Source organism: Orbicella franksi, chromosome 1, assembly GCF_964199315.1.
Source record: "Orbicella franksi chromosome 1, jaOrbFran1.1, whole genome shotgun sequence".
NCBI classification, from domain to species: domain Eukaryota; kingdom Metazoa; phylum Cnidaria; class Anthozoa; order Scleractinia; family Merulinidae; genus Orbicella; species Orbicella franksi.
This window is the reverse complement of record NC_138145.1, coordinates 34,567,749-34,589,903: the sequence shown is the minus strand read 5'-3', so window position 1 is coordinate 34,589,903 and position 22,155 is coordinate 34,567,749. Positions and strand designations below refer to the sequence as shown.

Genomic DNA, 22,155 nt, shown 5'->3' with positions numbered 1-22,155 from the left:
AGAGAAATAAATAAATTCTAGGAGCGTTCACCCATTACTGAAATATTCACCACTGCACGAAGACTGAAATTTGCCAACGTCCACAGCAATTAAAACCTGATCTTTGTTTGTCCTTTATTAAACTAATCTTTCTCTAACTAGCTCTCTGTAATCAAAGAAACAAGGTAGTTATGCCCAAGAGGGAAAAAAGCATTCAGCTCCGAGCGAAATTTTTGCAAGGATTGTCAATGAGCTCGTTTTTGTGAGGAAGTTAAATAGACAATGTCCCGAGGAATTGTCGGTTCCATACGAACAGACTTTTATCGGGGCTGCAATGCATAATTAAACCCTGTATCAAATTTTCTCCCTTCGTTACGGAATATATACATACATACAAATGCCAATGATTTTCCAATGTAAAATTTGTTTTACTGTGATTGCTACTTTTTACAAAATTTACTTTTTTAAAAGCACGGTATTTACATTATATAACAGTGTTTTTGACTTGAAAAAAAAGTATGTCAAATATGGCCGTGTTCTACATAGTTATCCGGTTAGTCAAATCACACGTATCAAATACCAAAAAGTAATATTATATTATTTCCCATTAATCCACAAGCTCATTTTCGTTAACAGTGTTTACCGATCTCAATGTGTTTATGGTTTTTTGGGTGGGGTGTGTCAGTTGAAGCAACTTTAATAGATTGAAGAAAGCTTTAACTGTCTTTATGCTGATATCTTTATGGTTTACGCCCATTATATGCAATGCAAGCGCGCGGTGTATCTGAACTGTCCTGACAAATAAGTGTAACTTATCCCAGTCAGCATAAAATCTGCTAAAATTCATACGATTTCGATAATGAAACTTGGCAACCTCCACGCAAAAAATATAACCTAATTCAAGTCTATTCTTTCTTTGAAAAATGCAAATTTCCAGTGATGAAGCCAAGCGATGGCAGAAAATTGAGCAAGGAATTCTTTGAAATTAAACAAAACATGTAAGTGGTATTTTCTGTAAATAAAAGATGTTGTTGTGTGAATCAAGAAGGTATTGTTATTATCTTGTCAATGGTTCGTCAGCATAGCGTCACTCATTCTAACAACTGAACTTTAATTTTGATAAATAGAAACCATATTAGGTCCTAACTTAGTGATCTTGCTCAAGTTGATTAGAAGTTTAGAACACAAATAATGTTCTTTCCTGACTTCATGTATGTAACTTGACTAAGACACCGCCTCAAACACACCTCACAAAAACACATAACAATGGACAAATCAGAATAAATCTAAATACCAGTCTAAATAATACCACGCAGTCTAAATAACACCATTCGGTGTATAGTTCTACTCAGGTATTTCCTTTCCGTTCCAAACTCGAATTGAAAGATTTGTTGATTTGTTTGCTGTTTGTTTGTTAGCTTTGAGAATAGAACGCGGCTAAAAGTGATGAATTGCGTTACTCTCACCGCCTGACTGGTTAAAAATACAGACACTGTATGGAGAAAAAAGCTGCTGATCACGCTTGCTTCCCAAAGGATTTGGGTGTCCCCTTGTATAGGCTGACGTCTTCCCACCTAGCCCAGGATATCTCAATAACTTACCCATACATACGAACGGAACAATAAGCTCCAAGCCGCCACTCAATTTCTCCCGAGGATTCCAGCCCCCAATGTATCCCCTCCCCTCGCAGTGTGTCCCCCTTAGGACATGAATCCCCCCATTACCCTAAGCCTTCAGTCATGAACCTTTGCTAGCTATAGCGTCGCGGATTTGTCTATCCAGTTCAACTATGATCCGATCGTCTGTGGTATAAACTCCTGTGTGGAGTAAAGTGTCTCGTTCTTCAATTAATTTAGCAATCCTGCTATCTACGTCTTCTTCGTCATCTTCATGAACAGATGAAAGTCCAGCTGGATGTTTCACGTTCCTTCTCTGCGAAGAATTAGCTGCAGACGTTTTTACTTGGCTTTCAGTTGGCTCTGGGTTTAGACGAGCTTTCGCTTCCTCTTGTTGTTTTAGTCTGTGGAGTAGGAGGGAGATTAAAACCACTGCAAGGTGACAAATTATGGTCCTACTCTGCGAAGTTATACCGTGTATGTTAAGACTCTTGGATAAACTCAATCATTGATTAACTATAGGAGAATCTTTGTTTACAATATTTGCCTCCTTACCATAAGCGATACAGTTTCTGATGGAGCTACAAAGAGATTAATACTGAATACTGAAAGGGCACAGCACGATTAACTGTCCCAAGGAATTTGAGCGCGATGTATTGAATACTTTTTGTGCGACAAGGGTTTAAAAGCTCAACATTTTACAAAGAATGTATGAGCTCATTAGCGCTCTTGCCACACAGAAATTTTGATGTTTTTGAAAGCCAATTTCTCCTTGAATATTACACCCAAAGAGCCAAAAATTTCACCACTTATGAAGTTTCACAAGCTCCTTAAGTTTTTCTAGTAAAATCGTGTCTAGCATGATGCCTTCTATGTGCAAAGTCGTATGTTAATGAGGAAAAATGTAAACAATGACGTCAGCAAAGATTCGCCTATAGAAAGCAAGTTTTTTCAGTGGAACGTGACCAAGTTCTAACAACGCTCTTGTAAAATCAGATTTTACCGCAATCTAAAATAGATTTTTGTTGGATTTTTTTAAACTGATCTAGTAATGTTGTGCTTCCAAAACCGCTTATGGCAACTCAAAGCTGAAAGATCTAAAAATATTTTTTTTCCAAATTTGGTGTAAAATTACAAAACAAGAACCTGACTACTTACCTTGACAACTCAAGTTTAATTTCCTCTAGTGCTTCCTTTTCCGATTTTACGACCTAAAAGAGGGGAAAAAATGACACTATACTCTTATCCTTTCGAGTATAATAATATGCAACCTGTCACAGGATGTCGCAGACGTAACTTCGTTACCTCTTTTTCTTCAGCGGCGAGATAGCGCAGCCGCATGTGTTCCAGTTCCTGCTCTTGCTTTTTGAGCCGCGCTCTGGCCGCAGTCTGTTCTTGTTGTTTAAGTCGCGCCAGTTCCCTCAGCGCTCGGCCCCATTGCTGTTTATAATGAATCTTTGATTTGTTTGCTGTTTCTAGCTTACGTTCAAGTTCTGCCTGCGGGGAGAAGAGACAAGAAACTTATCGTTCTAGTTTGAAATGGTTTAATAATCTATATACACTCCTTCTAATGTCTGCGCTGAGATGTTATCTTGTTATTCACTTTTGTGGCAGTTGTGAAGTTAATACCTTTTCCATTTTCAAAAGGTTGATTTCGGACTCTAGTTTCACTTCAGGTTTTGTCAGTTGTTGTTCCTTGTAAGCCATGAACTCGTTTTCCTTTGTTTGAAATCGTTTTTCCGCTTCGTACACCTAATCAAAAAAAGACAGTAAGTATACAACATGGAAAAATTTGTACAAAATGACAATGGCTTTTGATAAAGTGTAATGAAAACAAAACGAGATTGGTAACATAAAGCCAATAAAAACGTGAACCGTCCAAAAAGCCCAATGAACCAATGACATCATTGCACGCTGCGCGGGAAAACATGTCACCAGTGCCAAGTGTCAAGAGCGGCAAAACGGGTAACTCTAACTACCGCCAAGCGCGGGAAAACATGTGACCGGTGCCAAGCGCCAAGCGCGGGAAAACATGCAACCAGTGCCAAGTTCCAAGTGCGGGAAATGGTGTAACTGTCGCTAAGCGCGGGAAAACACGCACCCGGTGCCAAACTGTTCTGTTCTTTGTTTTAGGTTAAGGGCCCATTAACCGATCTTTTCGAGCCGTTGCTAGGGAAAATTTATTCTCATATAACCTCGTCATTTTTAGTCACTTCAGAGTTATTTCATGTGTTTTAACTTTTTCATGATCAGCAACACTAGTGATGACGTCATCAGGCCACGCCCATGGTCATGTGACTAATACTGAAAAAACGCAAAGGCTCCCAGGCAAATTACTTTATCAGAATTTTTTTCATTGATTTAATATTTTAATTTAAATCCTCATTACGCTATGCATCGATTTTGTTTCATTTCTAAAAGGTCAGATTTTGAGAGAATTTCAAAATATTAAAAAGTTCGTAATTTTCTGAAAAAAGCATGATTTTGAAAAAGGAATGCATAGCTATGTTTCCAACGTTGGTTTTAATCGAAATCCGTCAAAAAAGGCTGGATTTAAGGAAAAACCGCGTTTCCTTTAGCATTTAAAGAAACCGGAAGTGCGCCCGATATATATTGGAAGTTACCCTATCAGCGCGCGCGCAATTTACACTTCCAGCTCACTTCGGTGAGATCAGACAAAGCCACACAGAGTTATTTTTTCTCTTTCTATTGCTCTTGTTTTTCTGTCTTTCTCTTTTTTTGTCTTTGCTTGTATTTTTTTTACTTTGCATTTTGTGAAACACAAAGAAAAACATCTAAAATGTGAGCGAATTTGGAAGTTATTGAGTTATTTTTATTTTCTGCGCTCAGGCTGACGTAAGTAACCGGAAGTGAAATTTCACCTCCTTAGCAACGCGCGCGAGCGCGCGCATAAATCGGTTAATGGGCCCCTAAGATCAGTATAAAGAAAGGAGTCTTGTTACTCACTTGCTCCACTAGTCTCTGTTTCTGCTGTTCCAGGTCTTTCACTTTCATCCTTGAAACAAAATTATTCACATCTAAGTTTAAAATCTTCGGTGCTTCCCTTCTGTGCAGTAATACGACTGATGTTCGCTCTAAATTCCAGAACCGTGACGGTCATTAGTGATAGTGAAATTCAGTTAGAATCTATCATAATCTGTCAATTTTCTGTCCTTTGGCTAATGGACGACGCCGAAACTAGCGCACGAACGCAGCCGATCGAATTTAGTTAAATAACTTCTTGACAACACAAACACCATTCTTCACCTAGAGGGAAAACATCATCCTGTACGACAGATACAGCTACATATGTGCACAAATGTGTCGTCAATTTTCGAGTCTAACCACGAAACTGGAAGTTTCTTCCCGAGATGTAAATTACTTTTATGTTCAACAAATTTCAGTATTACCATGGTATTTATAGTAGTGACGTCGTCAAGGTGTCAACCATAAGAGATGAAGGCTTTACCCTTTCTCATACGTATTCGTATACTGGTATATATTCTGAAATTCGTCTTGAAAAAGAAAAGTAGACTATTATATATCAAACAGACTTGTTTTTCGGAAGGTGAAGGCGCAGGTGTTTTCTTGGTCAGCGACCGACCGCTTGCCAAGAAACACCAGTAATCCAGTATTGCAGCTAGGGCAATACAAGTTAACGGATGACATTCCAACTGTATGCATTTATTAATCCATACATAGTAGGAGAGCTATTTAATATAGATGAACCTCTCCATTTCCACTTGGTGTGAACAGTCATCTTTCATCCTCCGAGCTGCCTCTCTCATCTCTGTCATCTTTCTTTCGTGTTCTCGTTCAAGTTCGTCTTTCCTGTGCATCACCTGAGAGGCAATAAAAATGAAGAGACTTTTGATAATAAAGACCATTTGTTGGCGGATCAAGCTGCTTTTCAGAGCAACGGAAAAGAGAATTCATCGCAGTTATGTATGTAACTTAGGCAGTTGCGAAAAATATGCGTGAAAAACATTCAGGCTGAATTTTTTCGCACTAATTTCTTTTTCAGGCTTTGTTTTCGAAAGTTAAGTACATAACTCGGCGATGCTCTCTCGTATCTTTAACTCTCTTTCGTAAGCTAAACAATCCTAAGATCGCGGTGAATTTTGATTCGGATATTTGACTACGATGATTTTTAAGGCAGGTGGGACTGAAGCGGGGTGGCCTTGTGGTTCACCAGCGGACAGGCCAAAAGAACCGCCAGTTATTGATGCTGGGTTCGTTAATCGTTATCAAACAGTTCTCGTCATCATTAGAGATTCTTCTTACAAGCTACATTATGGTGTTATCGGGCTTGCGATTTACCTTTTCACTAAAGAGCATAAAGAGCACGGAACTAACAAACTATTGAGTTGACCCGGAAAAGTAATATGGCTGGAGAAAGGGGGGGGGGGGGGTGGTAACGTACGTTGATCTAACATCCCATCCAGGATACCCCAATACCCCAAGTCGCCCCCTGCTACGGAAACCCACCAGGTTAATCGGCTCCAAGCAGTGTTGAGCCTCGAGAAACAGAATTTTTTTAAAGATGTTGAGGTTTAAAAAGTGTAAAATTGATCCTGGCTCAAGAAAGTGCTAAAAAAAAATATAAAATGCTGGCCGGATAGTAATCTAGATACAAAAAGCTGAGAGTATGCTCTGACAATTCAAGAATAAAATGGAAAACAAAACACACCTGAGTCTCACTTGCTGACAACTGTTTTTCTCTCCTTTCCAGATCAGCAATAGATTGTTTGAGCTTTTCTTCTAATCGAGAATATTCCTCAAGCTAAGGTAAGAAAAAAATAAATTACAACCTAATTCATTCCATTCTGTCTGTATATTTAAAAGCAAATCTACAAGAATGAGTGCAGTTTCTTTTCTTTTACCTTTTTCTTAACCATTAGTTCTCGTTCTTTGTCACGTCGTTTCCATTCCTCGGCGAGAGTTTTCATGTGTGAGGTTTCTCGCTGTTGCAGCTGCCGTGAAAACAACATAGTGTCAGTAAGTGGTCTTTACCAAGTTAAAATAACAGGTATGATCGTTTAACAAGTAAGTCGAAGACGATCAACATCTTTTTAGATTGGCATTGGGAAACCGATGTGATCATTCTTAGATTAAAACGTTCACGACAACAAACTACAGGATAGCCCTTTAACTTTCCCCTAAGTCGTAGAGCAGCGGACGCAGATTTTATATATAACAGCCTGAAGGCCACACGCCGCTTTCGCCCAAGCTCCTAAGGGCAAAGAAGCTTGTTTAACAGTCCTATGTGTAAGAAATAACAAAAAATAAAACTGGTGCACTGCATCAGCGAGCAATTGAAACAATGGCCCATTACCAACATCAAGTTGACCGTCACAGTAAATTCGGAAAAGTGATGTTTTGAGCGTTAGCCTTTGCTAAGTGGGAGCATTTTTGCACAGACAAAGGGATAATGGTCAAAACGTCACGAGGGCAGCTTATTCATCGAAAATATTAGCCAGTGTCTCTCCGCCCTTTCTTAGGCTAACCTGATCACCACTAAAGACACCCCAACTGTGTCAATAATTGGACAAAATTTTGTTTCACCTGTGCTTGAAACAATTCTTCCTGTTGTTCTTTCCACAGTTCCAGCTCTAACGCAGCCTTGTACGCTTCGGTGTCACGTGGGTCAGTGACAGGAGGAGGACTGGGTTGAGCAGGCGGAACTCGCTGCGGTTCGGCTAAAGGAATGGCACTAGAGGTCTGGCTGCTCTCAAGTGAAGAGGACAAACTGTACTGAAGTAATACACAAGAAAGTTCCGTTAAGAGATTAAAAAAAGAAAGTAGGTACAGTCAACTGTTGTCTGGCGGACCTCCAGCTATTTCGAACACCCCGCTACATGCCCAGCCGAATCTACAAAGAAATGTATGGACACTACTCCCGCTATTACAGAATTACGGGCACTTCATGTGCTCCTAAACTAATGTTCTTATTGTTCTAGTCTCGATACAACAGACAACTTGGACGTATTAAATGACTTAGTTACTCGACACTCTTGGAATGTTCACTAGTTTTACAGCATTTTGACCTTTATTGTATGATTATGTATCACAGTAAATGTCAGTACACTACAAGTTAAAAGAGACTGGAAATCTTAAAAGAGTATAGCAGTGTACGTTATTTGTTATACTTTGCGACCACAAATGAGCCTTTTTCATCACACTCCGCTATTCCGGACTCTTGCTATTAAGGACACCAAATGACAATCCCGAAGGTGTCCGCTATAACAAGAGTTGACTGTATTCAGTAAATGAGAGGCAAGTTTTCCCCGATAGCACGTTTGCTCAAATTCAAGGTTTAGCACTGATTGATTATCCCTCCCGTCCTTCCAACTTACTTCATTTGCTCCCATCAGTCGCTGCAAGTTTACTGGGCCCAGGTCCTCTAGTCCAAGAACCACGTGAAGCTCACCAATTTTCCGGGCGGGTCTAAAAAAGGCGAAATGAAGTTGAATTATATTTGCATGGCAACTAACGATGAGATCTGTTAAGCTAGGATGCAGGCCAAACGTTATTTTCTTGAGGGATAAGTAAACAACAAAGCTGTTCTATATTCGGTGACATCTCGAGATTTGTGTGTAGAAACGTTTTCCAGCCATGCATGTGTCACGTCTGTTACGTCTTCTATATGTTTCCCGCCATAATGTGCCGCGTTCGTCGGAGCTTCCAGATTATTCCCGCCAAAAACTCGAGATGGGATAAAAGACAACTCAAAAACTTGTATAAAATAACTAAGTTATATTCACTAAAAATGCAGTGAAACCTCCATTAAAAGAAGTGTTCTCTTAATAGAGGTGTCCTTTTAATAGAGATTTTAAATACAAAGATTCATACAGCATGCATTTTGTCGGAGATGAAGAGTGTGTGTGTCCTCTATAACGAATTGTTCCCTTGATGAAGGTGTCCTACAATTAAGTTTCACATACTTTTCTGTGGTAAAGATTAATACCCTCTCACTGTAAATCTGCCTATATCCAGTCACTTCTTTAGCCTAAAATATGGACACAAAGATTACATAGAGCCATTTAGAATGACTAAAATTGTGTGTCAAAACAAAGTTTGCACTGACTCATTTCTGGACGAGCTCAGCATTAAGAATTTCACTAGTCAGCAACGGGAGGAAACTCTAGACAGCTGGGAGAAGATGCGATAAGACCATAGAGGGAGAGGGTACATTAAATAATTAGGTAAGAAGGGAGATTTTCAGAAATCAGAAAGTCAGGATTTTGGTAAGAGAGGATAATTTTTCACTAAGTGACACACTATTTTGCAGATTGGCGATTTTTTGAGGTTTGCGGAAACAAATACATAGCAACACAAGTGGATTGAAAGCCATTTTTGATTAACGGGATATTAACGGGAGTAAATTTTTGTGGCTTTTAATTTTGCTGGTGTTTTTTTTCTGCTAGAACTTATTTTTGCGGATCAAGTACCATCTGCAAATCTGCAAAAATTAAACTCTGGGAAATAAAAGTGATACACGGTAGTACTCAGAACATATATGTCAGCTTTCTTACCTGTGACAAGACTTGAACTTTATCTGCAGCTAACACAGTGGCTAGTGATGCACTTGATACTCCAATCAGGACATTTCCAGCCATGTTGTCTTTATGCCACACCTCAATTACAAGAGGAACTCTATAGTAAAAGCACAAAAACATTACAGAACCAAAAATGCTGCATAATACATGTTGTAACTTTAGAATACAATAGAGTCATTTCACAAACTGGCAAAATCAATAACATAGCATGCTGCTCTCTCTCCTCCGCAGAGGCCTCTTTTGTGCTGTCTTGGCCGTAGGTTGGTAGTTCAGAGGCTGGGGAGAGGGAAAAGCGGAAGTTAATCCTATCATCCCCCGCATGCCTTCGTACTCCCAATATTCAAGTTCCCATAGGGAGCCTCTGCGGAGGAGAGAGTAGCATGCTGGCATATCCTTCTTTTCTAACCTTGTGAGAGTTTCTTGAAGCAGCTGTGGAGAGGCAGCAAAATCAAAAGCACAGAACGATTTTGGGAGAAGGACTTCCATGCTACGCTGAACTTGCACAGGGGGACTGGTCATTACAGGTGCTGAGCTGCTGAAGAATGGGTACGTATACCTGTCAAGGAGAGAAACTAAATTCAATCACTGGAATTGCCAGAAGATAATTCTGGAAGAAAAGGATGGAAATATTTTTTTGTCGAAAACTCACCTGAGAAAGCAGTTAACAGGAGACGCAACATCAAGGTTTGCAATACTGCGCAGGTCAATGGAAAAACAGAAATGGTGAGCTGATGGATCAAGAGGTAGCCTTGTTCCAAGTGAAGGAACACTGCTTGGGCCTGGGGCTGGTATTTGAGGCTGAGGAGCCTGGCCTGTCATCTTAGACTTCTTGGGAGGAGAATCCTGCAAAGTGTTATGTACATTAAGCAGGTAGCACAATGTAAAAGTGTAAAAGGTTAACACACTAAAACATACCTTGTGAGTCCCAGCAGTTACCCCACTTCCAGGCCCAGGTTTTTCTTGGCCACTCGGGGTGCTGGATCGTGGTCGGGGTGGTGTTCCACCCAGGTGCTCTCCAGCCATCTCTGTCTCTGGCCCTTTCCTAGATTCTCTTGGTTTTGCTCTAGGAGGGGAGCCTGAGAACTGCTTTAGAGCTGACTTGCCTTCATAAGGCATATTGTCTGCTTCAGATATCCCCTTAGGATAAATGAATTCAAAACAAAATCATTATAACATGAAAACAAGGCAATAAGTCAGTAGCGATAGCCACATACAGACTGCAGATGAAAGTCAAGTTTTTGTCTTGTAATAAATAATCAATGATTTGCAAATGACATTTTGAATAAGCACTTTGAAAACAGAATTCACGAAATTTCTTCAAAACATGTCTGCTGTAAATCTTCCTTCAGTGGAACAACTTTCGGGTCCAAACATACTACCAATAAATCTCTTTGAAATCATAACACAATAAACCTTCAGGAACTAACCTGAAATGGAAAGTTGCAATAACCTCTTGCTAATCAGCGTAATTTACATTGACCAGTTTTTAATTTGAGCAAAAAAGCTACGAAACTTTTTATCTATTTTATTTATGACTAGTATTCAAAGTTTACTTGTCTCAATATACCCACCCCTCCCCCAGCTAAAATTGGTGATGATGCACTAGCAACATTCCCCACAATGTCTTGTTGTTCAAATCTTAGTGACACTGACACACCAACAGCAGGCTCTGAATCATCTACTGCTTCAGAAGACTGGTGATTGCGACCAGGTGCCAGCAGAGGAAACAGCCGTTCAATCACAGCTGGTATGGCTGGTGTTTGCTGTTCATCAAGAAGACCTTGAAAAGAAACAACTGCTCTTCCTAATGATTGGTCCCCACTACACAAATGGATCTGAAAGCAAAGTCACAACAGGCAAACAGAGACATAGGAATTACCAAAAGATTTTAGGGAGAAGAAAAGGAACACAATGGAACACTCTCAAGTTCTTCCACTGCCCTAATTGAAACCAACTTTCCGTAAGATAAGTTATACAAAATTTATAAAGAAGCAATTAGAATTTGGGTGCTGATCTTAAGGTTGAAGTTGTTGATCACTCTATTTTTACCTCCAGTCCTGGGTGTTGTGCAAAAAATGCTTTCAGAACCTCCAAGTTACTTCTGATTCTTACTGAAGCTCGCTCAGCGGGAAAATTAGGTTGTAGAAGATCCTGAAAGACTTCATTTGTAACATCATTGCTGAGTAAAGAGTAATAAAAGTAGAATCCACCTCCAAGATTTGGGTCTGACAAGGTGAACGTAGATGGGATCAACTGTGAATCAAATGTAAGAACATGATGGATTATGCGTTTAGATTATACATACCAGTTATGGAAAGCTTGTGAGTGATATACTATGAGCCACTTACATTTTCTCGGTACACACTCGAGCATTTAGGCAAGTACATGTATGTATACCAAGAAAATACAAGTGAGAAGTGAGATAATTCATGGTATACCACAAGATAGCGTTGCATGACTATTCTATACCATGCTACAGAAAATACAATGGCCAACAAAATCAAAGCATCATATGCCTGGTGCATGATGGGAAGGTCAGGTGTAACACCATCAAATATACATCAACCTTCCTATTCTCATTTGCTGTACTTTCTGTAACATGGTATAAATGTATGTTGAAAACATGATAAACAGACTTGCTTTCTATAAGCTTTGAAGTAAGTGGCTTCCCTGGTGCAGCACCCATCAGTAAGAGCATCATAAAAAAGTGTAACATACGGCCAGCGGTTCAAAACAGAACAGGCAGGTGCCAGGTCTTATTGAGAATCTTTCAACTTCCTTATCTTCCTTATCTTTGCAAAGATCTCAGAAATGATCTTCAAAGAACTTGGCAAGATCTTTGAGAAAGATCTTCAGAGATGCCACTCACTAACATTCCCAAACCAGGCTACTATATACTGTCCAGGAAATTAATCTTTTATGAGTCCCAAAACGATTATGACTCCAGACAGGACTCAGAATAAGACAAAAGATTAATTCAAGCCAAACAAGTTTACCTTTGCCAAATTGGAGGCTAGTCCTATAGTGACAGACAAAACAAAGATGTTATTGTCTTCTAGTTGTGGTCCAATTTCATAATATCCCTGCTCTTCATTCAGGAATAAATGTATTGCATCAGATTCTGGTCTTCTTTCTAAAGCAGGTCTTGACTCTCTCCCTTGAGAAGAAATAATACATAGGATTATGCCATCCCTGTTTAATGCAGTACTCAACTTACTTCAAATCACTTTTATGTCAGGCTTAAAAAAGAAATGAGATCCATAACAGCTGTTGCACTTTATGGTCATGAAAACGCTGGTCAGAAATGTTTAAGTTTTGAAGTTGTCACCAACAAGAACCGGTGGCGTGAGAACGGCACATTCAGTAACAATTATAATATTGTAGGTGCTGACTATTTCCAATGTCAATTATGATTTCTGTAATAAAACACTTTAATAACACAACCATCCATGTTATAACTCTAGTCTTGAATGACGTTATCTATCATCAATTCTAAGTAATTCAACTAACTTACTGTCATCTCCTTGTTGTGTCTGCTGTTGATTACCAGTAGAAGCTTGACTTTCAGTTGGTTTAGATTGTGAGTCATCCTCTAGTGATAGCATCAGCTTCACCTCTGGTTTCAACCGCTGGTACTTCGTGCTCAGAAGTGAGTGCCATTGTGCTCTCTGTAACAAGGCTGACTTTCAGTTCTATAGATCAAAATACTAACTCTCCAAACTTATTGTAATACATTTGTTCAATCTTAGTTCAGAGAAATTAGTAGGTACAGTGTATCAACTGATACAACATTACTGTGTACTTGACGATATTTTATTTCAAGAGAAATTAAAATAAGTGAAATGATCAATCACGAAGTTCACCTACAATAATATTATTGTTTGTAAAAGAGTAAAGATTTTACAAATTTTCAAATTTGTTTTTTTTCATTTTTAACCCTCTCTTATTTGCCACTATTTCACATCAAAATATAAGCATATTTCATTTAAGACAGGTCCCAAACAATAAGAAAAACATCAGTAAATGCAACATACAACCAATATATTATGTGACAACAATACACAATTATTATAATTATTCAGTTAACCTAAATATCTAGTAAATGTATTATGATATCAGTTAGTCATGGTGACAAATCAGAACATTCCTTTACTTACTGCTGGCTTTTGCTGTGCTGTTCTTAAATCTAAGATCACATATCCAACTGGTTCTTTCTGGGATGTTAGAGTGTCCAGAGCATAACACTGCCAAAAGAAAATTGATTACAAACTAATATTACTATGTACATGTAAATCAACAGATTAATGTAACTACAGTGGAATCTTGATTTTTTTAACCTCCAAGGGAAACGAAAATTGGTTTGAAAAGTCGGATAGTTTGAGAAATCAGGGGTAAAATTACAGTGTTCCACCAAGGAGAGGGAAACGACTTTTGCTTCAAGTTATCTGGAGGTTCGAAAAAATGAGGATTCAAGAACTTGGTATTCCACTGTATAACCATTTAGTGTTTATTACTTAGAATTGCTGCTTTATATAACAATGTGAGCCTGTCATGGATCTCAGCCCTTAATTCCATAATAATATTATATTATTATTTCTAACCAAGTTACATTTCTCTCTATACAGGAAGATGAAAGTTCACAGTCTCTTTCCATCTCAAACTAATTTGTGTTACAAGACAATACTTTATAGTGGAGGGAAAAATAATAAGTGGGAGATAGCAACCTTTAGAGACTGTTACATAATAACCCAGAACAGACAATGCTGGAGTCACTGTTGACGGCCTAGGTTTCAGAAGAAACTGGGTATTCTTATCTCTGGAGCAACTTGGTTCTCTCAGTTTATGGGACTTGATGCAGTTTGTCTAGGTTTCCTTAGTGAGTATTTTGGCGCCTTCCTTTATCACTAGAGAACTTAATTAAGCAATGACGACTGCGACCCCGAAGACAACCCTTAATTAAAAAATGAATTTATATTCTCTCTTGAAATTTTTCAATTGTCTAGGTCTGTTCAGAGCTCAAATTTTGCAATCATCAATATCTTGCTCAAGCTAAACACTGGTATGTAATGCCAGTGTTCAATTCCAAATGAAAATATGAAAAATTAGCCACTGTCATTTGCATTCTCCAAAATATGCAAAACATAGTCATTTCATGTTGCTGTTGTACCCAGGACTGCAAAGAAATGAATAAAGATTTATGACACATGTGCATAGCTATTATTCTACTCATTAAACCTTTTGTTTAGTGGCATTCTCGTTGCCGTTGCTGCCATGGTTTGCTTAAGTTCTCTATTACCATAAGGAGGGTATGGACCAGGCAAACTGACCACAAAAGGTGAGAAATGATTTACCAAAGATATTGTATTTTATTCTATTATATGACTAGGTCTGCAGGTAGGCAAGATAAACCAAATCCTTCACTGTGATTGGCTATCCAAGCAGACAGGTTGGGGTAATTTTGCCTACTTGCCGTTAACTGTAGTTTCCAGCAAGAAAAAGGTGCTCAGTCAAGAAGGCTGGATATTAGGTACTGTAGCTGTGTTCTCTTTTTACGTGTTTATGGCCCTTGACTGTGTCTTAGTACATAAACACTCGCAAAAATGGAAAAAGTTGAGCAAATTATATTAACCTCTAACTAACCAATAAAAGGGCAGTACTGGGGAATATTGCCTCAAGGTAGTGGAAGTATGGGCCAAATTCAGCGAGGTCCATACAAAAATGACCAAGGGTCAGTATTCTCCAGTATGGCTCATTAGCAAGCTAGGTTAATGAGTACTTTATTAAATGGCACTCAAAGACAAAAAATTAGACAGCTTATGACTGTTTCCAAGGAAATGGACCATATGGTAAAATCTCAACCAAGAAAGAACCAATCAGAATGCTCTAATTGACCCCAGGACTACCTTGCCATACAATAACTAGCTTGACCTCATGCTACATGTAGGTCAATAACTTAATATATACCTTCAGTTGTTTATTTCGCTCATTCCCCTCCTGCTGAATAAACTTTATTCTATTCATGTTATTACACATCTGACAATGTCACTCTTGTTATTGTGTTTTTACCTGAATTTTGATTGGTGTTCTCTGCAAGCGATGCTGGTGTAAAGACTTCTTGGTTAATTCCCAGGCAAGTTCAGTTGTAAACTCCGGAGTCTCCACGTGATCAATAGGATCAGTTGTCAGTGTTTCTCCATCAAACTTTGTTTCAACAATGATCTTGTGCCGTGGTCGTTTAGGGAATCTTCGCCCTATAAAAGTATATTGCAGCCCATAAGTTATTTTTCAATGTGTATCAGTCGTACTTGAAAAAAGTATCGGCATAAAAGCAACGTTGTTAGAGGGAAAGTGATGTCAAATTCAAACTTTTGGGAAAACTGCGAGGCGAATCTGAAGTGTATTGCAGATTACAATTTACACGCGCATGCACGTCCTCGTATTTCTCGCGACACCAAAATGAAAAGTAATTATCGTCAAACTTACCTTCAAGTACCGAGACAACCACCAAAATTCCGTCACTCAAACCCATAAGCAACACGTTGACTGATGGTAAAGCTATTTACTTGTCGAGAGGAGGCGACAAAAGACGAATATAGTCCCCAACAACAATTGCACAAAATCCGCCATTTTTTCAAAACTTAGGATACTACGTTGTGTAGGCAATCGTGATGCAGACCCTCGTATCTAGTCTTTTCCGCGGTCAATAATAGCGTCCAATATGGCGAAATATGGCGAACGGTGGCGAACGAGGGATTTACAATAAAAACTCATCAACTGCTGTGTAAATAGAACTGACAGCTAAGTGTCGTTGCTGAGAAAGCGGATTAATTTCAACGACTGATAACTGCACTTTTTTGTTCCGTGCTAACTGCCCCATCAGAAGGCAATTCTTATGCAAATGAGTTCATTTTAACAAGCTGTCAAATATACCGCGAGATGTTCTTCTCTTAGCAACATCTGTTTCACACACTGTCTTGAATTTATTGATCAACGCGGGCGTCTTTTTGGTGAGGACCACAAGCTGTGAAAGTTTGCTAAAGGACTGGTTGATCTTTTTTGACGAGATCAGCGGTCAATGATAAACAACACGTTTTACGATTCACCAGATCGATTCGAGCTAGACAGAGTAAAGCAGAGTAGCTTGGTATAAACAGACGAAGATGTGTGCCCTACTTAAATCTGAAGAAAGACCAGATAAATAAACAACGATCACAAGGAAATGTAATTTCAGCGGTGCCGATGCAACTTGCTGTTTCACCTCAGTTGTTGGAACGAAGCGTGATTCCTTCTCAAGACGCAAATTAATTTAACGTTCGGTTAAGCTTACGTGCAAGCCACAGCAAATGTGGAACTGAAATAATTGGATCCCATTTCTTGGGAATTATCACTGTTATTAAGCTTACATAGCGACTGGAAATTTTGATCGTTAATCTGCGTGTAAGTGTTTAAGGATTAAACTAACATGGCCCACCATCGTGATCGTGATCGGGAACCCGATCTCAAAGGAAAACTTTCACGCAAGATTGCAGAACTTACAATGGTCATTCATTTGTTATTTACACGAAACCACGAGCGAGAGTTCGAAGTGGAAGCTTTGAAAACTGCATACGAACATGAGATTAGTGTTATACTCGACGAAGCTAAGGGGAAAATTTCGTGGCTGGAAGGGCAGTTGGATGAACTTGAAAAATTCCGTGTTTTGCTGGACTTGAAAAACACAGAGAGTGAGAAAGACAAACAGCAGATCAGTGACCTTCAAAATAAAATAGCAGAATTGACTGCACTTTTGGAACACAAAGATCAGCTCATAACAGTGGCTGAGAAACAAATTGTGGAATTAAAAGAAAGCCTTGTGGACAAGTTGAAATCTGGTGATGAACAGGTAGCACTTATGACAGTAGAGTTAGAAAATGTGAAAAAAGAAAACAGTGAATTAAAAGAAAAATTTAAGGGAAAAACCGATAAAGTGAAAAAGTGTCAAAACCAAATACAGAATCTTCAATCAAAAGTTAAAGCTTTGGAAGATGAATTAAATGATATTTTGGAGAAAAAAGAGAGACTTGAAAATAGCGTCAATGGATTACAAGGAGACTGGCAGGATGAAATTGATAAGCTCAGTCTCAGAATTGAAGAATACACAAAACAACAAAAAGAAGATCAAATGAGAGCTGAAAAACTAGAATGGAAAAATAAACAGCTGTCTCAGCTGGTCAGGGAGCTAGAAGAAGATAAACGACAACTTGAACTCAAAATTCAGCAGTATATTGATGAGAGGAATAAAAGAAAGGAATCAAAGAGATCTCCCAGGCCAGTCACAAAAGGGAGCCCTGAAGTGCCACGGACGACACCTGCGTTTGATGTAAGTTGAGCCTTTGCCATTAGTTAGGTAAACACTAAGAAGAAACTGATGCTCATTATTTTTCATATGTGGCCAAGAATCACGTGAAAATTCAAATTTCTATATACCGGTAGCTTTTCAGGTCAGTGCCGACTACTCATAGTGAGTGTTTCCCTACTAGTATTTACTTTGCTGGTACAGTGGAACCCCACATTACGGCCATCTCATTAATACGGCTACCTCTTTGTTATGGCCACTTTATTCTGGCCCAAACAAAAGCTCAGTCAGTCATTTTATTATTCAAAGAACCCCTTTATTACAACCACCCCATTAATACAGCCATATTTTTGAGGCCGGTTGGTGACTGGATTATCAGGGTTCCGCTGTACTAATGTGTGCACTTGGGCAGAGAAATGCACTGTATGGGTGCTTTGAGCTAGAGTTCAACACTGTGACCCTAGCCAGGGCTCCAACCTGGACTGGTTATTCTCAAGTCCAGCACTGAGGCCCCAATAGTAACAATTTCTTTACACAATATCCCGTCTTATCTGATCTAAATGTCCCATATCCCATTAATTTTCCCTGGGAATACTGGTATTCTGTATTACATTAATTTTTTCCTAAATATCCTGTATCCCAGAAACCCTTAATAGGGCTTCATTGCTTTAAACATTGGGTCGCTGTGCCTCCCATAGGCAAAAGTAATGTAAATGGGTAAAAATCTCAAGGCCAAGCTTTGCCAGTCCAGGTGGCCTAAACATGTATGCCACATTTTGAACATCTACATTTTGTACTAAATAAGCTGTAGGAGCCTAAAAGGTCAATATTCCAAACCTAAGCTTGGTATCAAGAAAGCTTGTTTTGTGTGCTGTTTTGAGATATACTGTGTCTAATACCAATAAATGTTAAACATTTTAGAGAGATGATGAACTGGAACGTCTCAGAAGAGAAGTGCAGCGTTATCGCTTGGAGTTGAGCAACAGAGAATCCAACTTCAATAGAATGTTTACTGATCACCACCCTGTCATAGTTGAAGGAAAAGGCAGGAAGTCCTCATCTGCTATGGTGCCTGACAATGTAAGTGGCTGAGGAGTCAATGTTCAACTCACCCATAAGGAGTGATCATACAAAAATCACTCTTGGAGAAAAAATATTTGGGAAAAAAAAATTTGTAGCACTTTTTGTAGTTAATTTGTTGAATTAGCTACTGTCTAAATCTGAGGCCAATCAAGCAAATCCCCTTCGACTTGTAGCTTTCAGAAGGTGATTCGGATTCATGGAGAGGTTGTGAAATATTCAGCAGTTCATTTTGTTTCAAAATTCTTGGTATTATGTGATAGCCAGATCTATAAACTTTAATTTAATATAGAGGTAACTAGGGATCTACGGTTTAAGCTGGACACACCACATGGCTTGGATGCAATCCACCTCAAAGGTATGCGGTACCTTACGCAGGCAGCTTACCTATAGGGTAATGTTACTGGTGTTGCACATAACAGTCTTTCTACATGTATGTGGGGTCGATAATCAGATCCAACCCATTTTAAACACCTGTGGTTCCTTACATTTCATGGCATGATTCTTATTTTGTGTATAAACTAACATATTTTTCCTTGTGTCAGTCTTTCCCAAACCTGAGTGGTGTACATGGACGGAAAAGAAGTGGAATTCAACCTCATTTACCAGCTCTTGGAGAGCAACGCGTACACAGCAACCCGCAACATCAATTTCACGGCCTTTAATACATGAAATAAGGAGTGTCAATCACTTCTTGTTGTTATGAACTTGTTTCCCAAAAAGAATATTAATTCTATAGTTTGTTTAGTCATGCCAATGACGTATGTTCATACTCATCTGTTGTAGAGTTTTATTTGCTTTATTTATTGGTCAGGAATAAATTAATTTTATGTGGCTGTTAATGATTTATTTAACAGAATAAAGGTAACAAAAGCACACAATGGTGCATGGCTGTTGAGTGTTAGTTACATCATTCTCATCCCCAGAACTGGTCAGAACTGCTGGTCCCTGTCAGCTGGTAGGCATGTCACAGAAATAAAGTGACTCTGGAGACACTTGATTTGATTGGCTAGATTTGGACCAAGATTTCCACTAATTCAGTCCTGGCTTCCTTCCAAAAGTATCCACTGGTCTATATCTTAACTAAAACTGTTTGATAAGAACAACTACAAACCTTAACAGATTTGTGACAAACAGAATTTAAAACAGAAGTAAAATTCTGACTGGAAGTGCACACATATGGTTAATTATGGAGGACTTCACTGAAAATTCTCCTAATTGAGTGAGGTTTTAGGTAGAGAGAAACCAATGTTGAATAATTATCAGTGAAAATTTTAGTTCATAATACTAGCCAATCAAATCATGTGTCTCTAAGGCCACCTTTTCCTATTGCCAAGGCTGAGCTTAAAGGGACAGGCAACCCTGGGGACAAGAATGGTATGATATACTATAGAAACTTAAATTCTGTTTCCTAGGGTTCCAAGTCTTTTTGCTCATGGCAAACATAGCCTGACTTATTTAGGTCCTGTCATTTGGTCCAAACTCGACAAATCTATTCGATCTTCTGAATCATTGCACACTTTTAAAAAGTGCATCAAATTGGTTGATTTCACTAGTTTGCTGGACAGTACTTGTAAAGACTGTTCTTTATGTAACAACTAGCACTTGATCTTACTGCATGACTCATTGTTTGTTTTATGTATATATTTTAAAACACTTACATATGTACATGTATTTCATATTTTATTAATTAGTAGATAAGTAATCGTAGTTAGGTGTCCCGAATTAGTATACATTGTATGCTAGCGACTTCGACACGTTAATAAAGTTCTTATCTTTATCTTATCTTAGTTTGTGAACTATTTTTGTTATCTGTGTAAATCCCTCTCCACTTTGTATGTGAGGTTTCCTCAAATAAGAGCAACTTAGAAAATGACATTGGATTCACAGGTTCTGATAGAGATGCTAACCAGGGCAAATTATTTTAACTGTATTAAATATTCACAGAGTTATGGATAAGCTATATGTACACGTATGTGAATATGAAAAAGATTAAAATATATATCAAACAATGGTGAATGTAAGTCTGGAACATTCATGCAGAAACAGCAGATAGTAAATTAAACATTTGCAAAACAGAATTAAATAAAGATTCTTTTACCTTTCATATAGTAGATAAGTACTCAAGTGAGTTAAAAACGCCCCCAAAATATAGCAAACTGAAATTACACCCCCAAACAATTACACCTATGCTTAGCATTTGTGGTGTTATGCTTACCATGATGGTTAAGCCAATGAAAGCTTTTGAATAACATTATCCTATGATCCAGTTTTTAATTGCATTCGAGCGTAGGGAGAACATAACCTAATTTTGTGTTGGTGTCCACATGTTGGGCTTCCTGCATAATACAGGCGAAATCAATCGAGGTTGCAGTGGTCTTAACAAATTCAGCCGCCCCGCTTGATTTCGCATTATCCAATGATCCAGTTTTTAATTGCGTTGGAGCGTAGGGAGAACACAGTCTAATTTTGTGTTGGTGTCCACATGTTGGGCTTCCTGCATAATACAGGCAAAATCAATCGAGGTTGCAGTGGTCTTAGCAAATTCAACCACCCCCCTTGATTTTTGCAGGGGCATGTCACGGCCAGTAAATGGGTACCGTATAATGCTAAGACATGTAATAAGACTTGGCGAACATGTCAGTACTGGTATGTGCGCAGGCCATTTGAGCTCATCTTTCCGCTGGATCTTTCTTTGACTTCTTTCCATTCAGTCACCGTACACTTTGCTGTTGTGCTCTCAGCGTTAGATTTTGGTGAATTTAAACGCTTTTACGGTAGCATTTATTGAAACCTGAGGGAATTGTGGTTGTTTATTAACATGACTTGGTTTTGGGATGTTAACCGTAGGAACACCTACATTTTGACTGCATTTGTTGATTAGTTCCAGTCGAGACAGCTCAGTCTTTATCCGGTCAAAATTTTGTTTGGAATCATTAGCAGTGCTTATGTGCAGCAACTGACATGAGCTACAAAACAAGCTATTGGTGTAATAGGTTCTATTTTGGCTGGTGAATCAATCTTCAAAAAACTTCTCAGACAGGCTTCACCATCTCAGAATTTTTCCCAACAATGTCTCTTAAGTCTTTTTGCAGGGCTAAGAAAGTCCTGAGCTCGCTGAACATTTTTAGTCTTACTTTCTTGCAAAGTCTCCAAATAACCAGTAACCACTCTTTCTACTACCCTCCAATTTTGAGGAAAACAGTGAAGGCAGTGACAAAGACCACATCAGACAAAGTAACAAAAATCAAGAATATTGATGGCAATTCAGACTTAAAGCAGGTTATGAAAATGTCAGATCGCATATTATTTCAGAAACCTTGACAAGAAAACAAGCTTAATGCAAATTCTCCCAAAGTGAATTTCTGACAATGTGTACAATGGAAGCCTTCCTTGCGGCCACCCTGTCATACAGCCACCTCGTCATTACACCCAAACAAAAACAAACAATGCCCCAAACAAAAGCTCGGTCAGTCACTTTCTTATTTGAAGAACCACTTCAATACAGCCACCCCATTAATATGGCCAGTCGCTGACTGGATTAACAGGGTTTCACTGACTGTAATTAACCAACAACAGAACTGTG

General features: G+C 38.7%; 2 protein-coding genes across 2 annotated transcripts; one reads left to right on the top strand and one right to left on the bottom strand.

The window, feature by feature from the left end:
- Positions 1 to 1,284: 1,284 nt before the first annotated feature.
- Positions 1,285 to 15,828, bottom strand: LOC145460313 (centrosomal protein of 120 kDa-like). Its single transcript, XM_081445075.1, has 22 exons — positions 15,638 to 15,828; positions 15,221 to 15,405; positions 13,312 to 13,398; positions 12,669 to 12,822; positions 12,151 to 12,311; positions 11,204 to 11,407; positions 10,726 to 10,989; positions 10,070 to 10,291; positions 9,804 to 9,997; positions 9,561 to 9,710; positions 9,131 to 9,251; positions 8,540 to 8,604; positions 7,952 to 8,042; positions 7,161 to 7,349; positions 6,479 to 6,568; positions 6,286 to 6,378; positions 5,325 to 5,437; positions 4,563 to 4,611; positions 3,225 to 3,347; positions 2,901 to 3,092; positions 2,754 to 2,806; positions 1,285 to 1,999 (listed from the first exon to the last, which is right to left on the bottom strand). The coding sequence occupies exons 1-22, from the start codon at positions 15,681 to 15,683 to the stop codon at positions 1,717 to 1,719; spliced, it is 3,129 nt and encodes a 1,042-aa protein (XP_081301201.1). The 5' UTR covers positions 15,684 to 15,828; the 3' UTR covers positions 1,285 to 1,716.
- Positions 15,829 to 15,914: 86 nt separating this feature from the next.
- On the top strand, positions 15,915 to 22,122 carry LOC145460549 (uncharacterized). The gene is made up of 3 exons (XM_081445393.1): positions 15,915 to 17,513; positions 18,411 to 18,569; positions 19,115 to 22,122. Exons 1-3 carry the CDS (start codon positions 16,617 to 16,619, stop codon positions 19,232 to 19,234), a joined length of 1,176 nt encoding a protein of 391 aa, XP_081301519.1. The 5' UTR covers positions 15,915 to 16,616; the 3' UTR covers positions 19,235 to 22,122.
- The last annotated feature ends 33 nt before the right edge of the window (positions 22,123 to 22,155 follow it).

Excerpts from the sequence above, each read along its gene's own strand:
- LOC145460313 (XM_081445075.1), bottom strand. The coding sequence starts at position 15,683 with ATGGGTTTGAGTGACGGAATTTTGGTGGTTGTCTCGGTACTTGAAG. Across the intron at positions 8,043-8,539 it reads TTAATCTTTACCACAGAAAA|ACCCGCCCGGAAAATTGGTG; the intron begins GTATGTGAAACT and ends CGCCTTTTTTAG. Across the intron at positions 6,569-7,160 it reads AAGAATTGTTTCAAGCACAG|CTGCAACAGCGAGAAACCTC; the intron begins GTGAAACAAAAT and ends TTTTCACGGCAG.
- LOC145460549 (XM_081445393.1), top strand. The coding sequence starts at position 16,617 with ATGGCCCACCATCGTGATCGTGATCGGGAACCCGATCTCAAAGGAAAA. Across the intron at positions 17,514-18,410 it reads GGACGACACCTGCGTTTGAT|AGAGATGATGAACTGGAACG; the intron begins GTAAGTTGAGCC and ends TAAACATTTTAG. Across the intron at positions 18,570-19,114 it reads CTGCTATGGTGCCTGACAAT|TCTTTCCCAAACCTGAGTGG; the intron begins GTAAGTGGCTGA and ends TCCTTGTGTCAG.